The sequence below is a fragment of the Rasamsonia emersonii genome, assembly GCF_000968595.1.
Source record: "Rasamsonia emersonii CBS 393.64 chromosome Unknown ctg1118621760927, whole genome shotgun sequence".
Taxonomy (NCBI): domain Eukaryota; kingdom Fungi; phylum Ascomycota; class Eurotiomycetes; order Eurotiales; family Trichocomaceae; genus Rasamsonia; species Rasamsonia emersonii.
The window spans coordinates 1-3,121 of NW_013562689.1; the positions used below are offsets into that span (position 1 = coordinate 1).

Genomic DNA, 3,121 nt, shown 5'->3' on the forward strand with positions numbered 1-3,121 from the left:
GCATTGTCGCTGATGTGTCACGGCCATGATTAATCCGTTGATTACTGCTAATTCTTCATCTTTTTTTTCTTTGTTCTCACACATTGCATGCCTCTTCAGTCAAGGCCAAAACATCAGGTAGAACCGACCGGAATGGGTTGCTATCTTGTCGATGCGATTGATTTCTGAGGATAGGATAGGACACTGGTTTAGGAAAGGACGGATGCACATCATGCATGGACACAAGGACAATCTGGACGGCTTGATTAATTGTCACTTTTTCATTCCCCTTACAGCAGAGTTGTGGAAGCATTGCCTATGTACAGTACAGTATAATTGAGCTCAGATTAGAAGAAAGCTAATTCATACAGATTAGAAAGATACAGGGGACTATTGATCTGTTTACAAGACATATGTCATGGTTATATCTTGTAAGGAGAATTACTCACGCCAATGAACGATTAGTTCATGTACAGTTCATGTACTCTGTACAGATATGTGCATACATATACATATGTATGACATGTACCAGGTACATGGGTAGGTACATTATCTACATACAGTACAGTGGATTGGATAGATTTGCTATCTATGTCGGGCATGTACTCGACCCGGGAGAAAGGATGAGGGAGAATCACATTAATTAATTAGATTCATCTCCATGAAACACCGGTAATACATAAATTAACAAACTAATTAACAATCTAATTAATGGATTGGTTTTACCTCAGAATTCTACGATGCTACTTCTGTAACTCTCTGGGACGGTCATGCCCAAAGGTGGAGAATGGGGCCGCCTCGGTCGGGAGCTTGGGCACCAAGAACGACTCCGTACGGAGTAGTTGGTTCTTTCGGAGTTGTGTACCTTAGCTAGGATGAACTATACTAGAGGGTGGAGAGGACTGAGCGTAGAAATTTCGAGGCTCCAGTCTTTTTTTTTCTTGGTATTTCTTCGATGGGCTGCCTGCCTGCGTGGTCATGGCGATGGTGATGTGATAGGAATCACGTCAATGAGGAGAGATAGCTGTCCTGTCTGTCCTGACAATTGGCAATTCTTACTTACTTAGCCTGGAAGATCCATGGATCCATGCAGGATATAGCTAGCTATCTATCTATCTATTATCTATCTATCCAACTGGATGGTTCGACTGTATGCACATTATATATACCTTATGGATTGCTATCGATAAGCAGCGATAGAGAAATACTTCTAGACTCTTACCGGAACGGGAATGAAAGAATGAATCCCAATTGAATGAATGAATTTTAGTTGCTTTCGCTTCAATGCCATCTGCTATGCACCTGATCCAATCCGTCCAGTTGGGAGATCGGCGTGCATGCTAAAAAAGACGCTTCTAGATCATTGGGTGGCGGGCGTGCAGAAGAGCTGTCAATGGGAGCATCACTTTGAAAGGTCGACAAGAGATATCCGCGCCTGCCCCAGCATTTATTCCATTATTCCATTTATTCTTCTTGGTGCACGCTTTGCAGCAGACTGACGACATTCGACAGACGACATCTCCACTGCCATGGACGGATTCTTCCTAGTCCCGACTCTCCCAAGTACCGGACAGGACAGGACAGGACAGGACTGCACATACTCGAACGCCTGCTGCGTTGGGGTGCTGTGCATTGCATCATACATGGCAATTCATGACGGGAAACCAGGCCAAATAGCAATCATGGTGCAGTTGCATGAACCAGTTCATCACTCGGCTGGATAAAGTGTGCGGGATGCAAGATAGGACACAATGGCGTAGTAAAAGAAAGAGAAAATAAAAAAAGATAATATTCGAGCTGTTCTTTCCGCTCTTTTCCGTTGCAACCCGCAGGGAATTTTCCCCTCAATCATGTTGGGCCAGCATTCATCTTATTCATATCTATACCGATACCGGCTCATTTTCCATTTTAGCCGGGCGCTGCGCCGTGCGGCGGGGCTGAGAGGGGAAGTCGAGTCGCTCTCGAGGCACGCCAATCCCAGCAGCGCTGTTCCTCTGCGAGTAGCATCGTGAGCATTATTGCTGCTGGGATATGGCCGGTCAATTGGAGCCACGCATGGGGCTAAGGCCGCAGGTTGCATCCCCGGCGGAGAACGAGCGTGCAGCCCGGCAAGCGCCCTGGCAGCGCCCAACGCATGCGCTTCCTTCGACAGAGGTTTCGACAGAGGTTAAAAACTATTGTTGAGCGCGCTGCTGGGCGAGGGAGAGCTGGAGAGGCACTGCCAGTGGGGAGGCTAGCCATGGAGCCGGTGATGCTATTCCAGACTGACGGACTGGAGGAGGCCTCTGCCTGCTCTTATATAGCGCACACAGAGAATAATAATACATACCTAGAGAAATAATCATTATAGACTGGCGCCACAGCAGCAGTCACCAGTAACTCGACGGACCATTCACCTGTCGTCCTTGTCTGCCTGCTCGACTCTGCCACGTCGGGCCAGGATCGTCTGTTGATATTATAACCCGGGAGCTCTCCCCAGGCATCATCGCGAAACCCGCTGCTCGCTGCTACAGTATCAGGAATCCCCATTCTTCTTGCTCGATTTAGGGAATTAAATCCCGCGGGTTCGTCCTGACAAGACTCACAGACCACCGGCCCAGCCCCCTGGTCAGGCCGCCGTGCGTCATTTTGCTAGCACGAAAAAAAATTAGCAAAAAGCGCGGTGAACAAAATCCTCCGCCAGGCAGTCACTTACTTCTGGCATCCATCCTCTCTTTTCTGCTCTCTGCCAGCCTTGACCTGCTCCTGGCTGGTGCCATGAACGTGGCGGTCTAGGGGATCGCCCGCGACAGGCAACAAAGCATCGCTCACCGGTCAATTGTGCTTCTCGACCTGCAGAACCCCTCTCTGGGCGCAGCAACGACCAAGAGAACCCTTCTCAGCCTCTCAACTCCATCCCAATCCCAACCTCGATCAGCTGCAGTTCCAATCGCCTTCTCCATGCGGCCTGTTCGATCTCGATCCCATCCTCCCGGTATCGCCCAGCCATAGCATCACGTTCCTGTGCCACGCCGCTCACCGACCTCGCCATCACTGCACGCGCTGCACCGCCAAACGCCGCGTCCTCGCCTCGACCCTCGCCTCGTCTTCGCTCCTCCTCTCCTCTCGCTCCCTTTTTTCTCTCTGCCCTCCGGCCCCCCCC

At 49.8% G+C, this 3,121-nt stretch overlaps 6 protein-coding genes across 6 annotated transcripts; 4 read left to right on the forward strand and 2 right to left on the reverse strand.

Moving 5' to 3' along the window:
- Window positions 1–341: 341 nt before the first annotated feature.
- On the forward strand, window positions 342–626 carry T310_8866 (uncharacterized protein; the record flags this gene model as incomplete). The annotated part of the gene is made up of 1 exon (XM_013468483.1): window positions 342–626. A coding segment is annotated over one exon (285 nt), but the record flags the coding sequence as incomplete, so codon positions are not given.
- A 1,223-nt stretch (window positions 627–1,849) lies between these two features.
- Window positions 1,850–2,146, reverse strand: T310_8867 (uncharacterized protein; the record flags this gene model as incomplete). The annotated part of the gene is made up of 1 exon (XM_013468484.1): window positions 1,850–2,146. A coding segment is annotated over one exon (297 nt), but the record flags the coding sequence as incomplete, so codon positions are not given.
- Window positions 2,045–2,320, forward strand: T310_8868 (uncharacterized protein; the record flags this gene model as incomplete). The annotated part of the gene is made up of 1 exon (XM_013468485.1): window positions 2,045–2,320. A coding segment is annotated over one exon (276 nt), but the record flags the coding sequence as incomplete, so codon positions are not given.
- On the reverse strand, window positions 2,275–2,610 carry T310_8869 (uncharacterized protein; the record flags this gene model as incomplete). Its single annotated transcript, XM_013468486.1, has 1 exon — window positions 2,275–2,610. A coding segment is annotated over one exon (336 nt), but the record flags the coding sequence as incomplete, so codon positions are not given.
- Window positions 2,611–2,717: 107 nt separating this feature from the next.
- On the forward strand, window positions 2,718–3,119 carry T310_8870 (uncharacterized protein; the record flags this gene model as incomplete). Its single annotated transcript, XM_013468487.1, has 1 exon — window positions 2,718–3,119. A coding segment is annotated over one exon (402 nt), but the record flags the coding sequence as incomplete, so codon positions are not given.
- T310_8871 (uncharacterized protein) lies at window positions 2,741–3,121 on the forward strand (the record flags this gene model as incomplete). Its single annotated transcript, XM_013468488.1, has 1 exon — window positions 2,741–3,121. A coding segment is annotated over one exon (381 nt), but the record flags the coding sequence as incomplete, so codon positions are not given.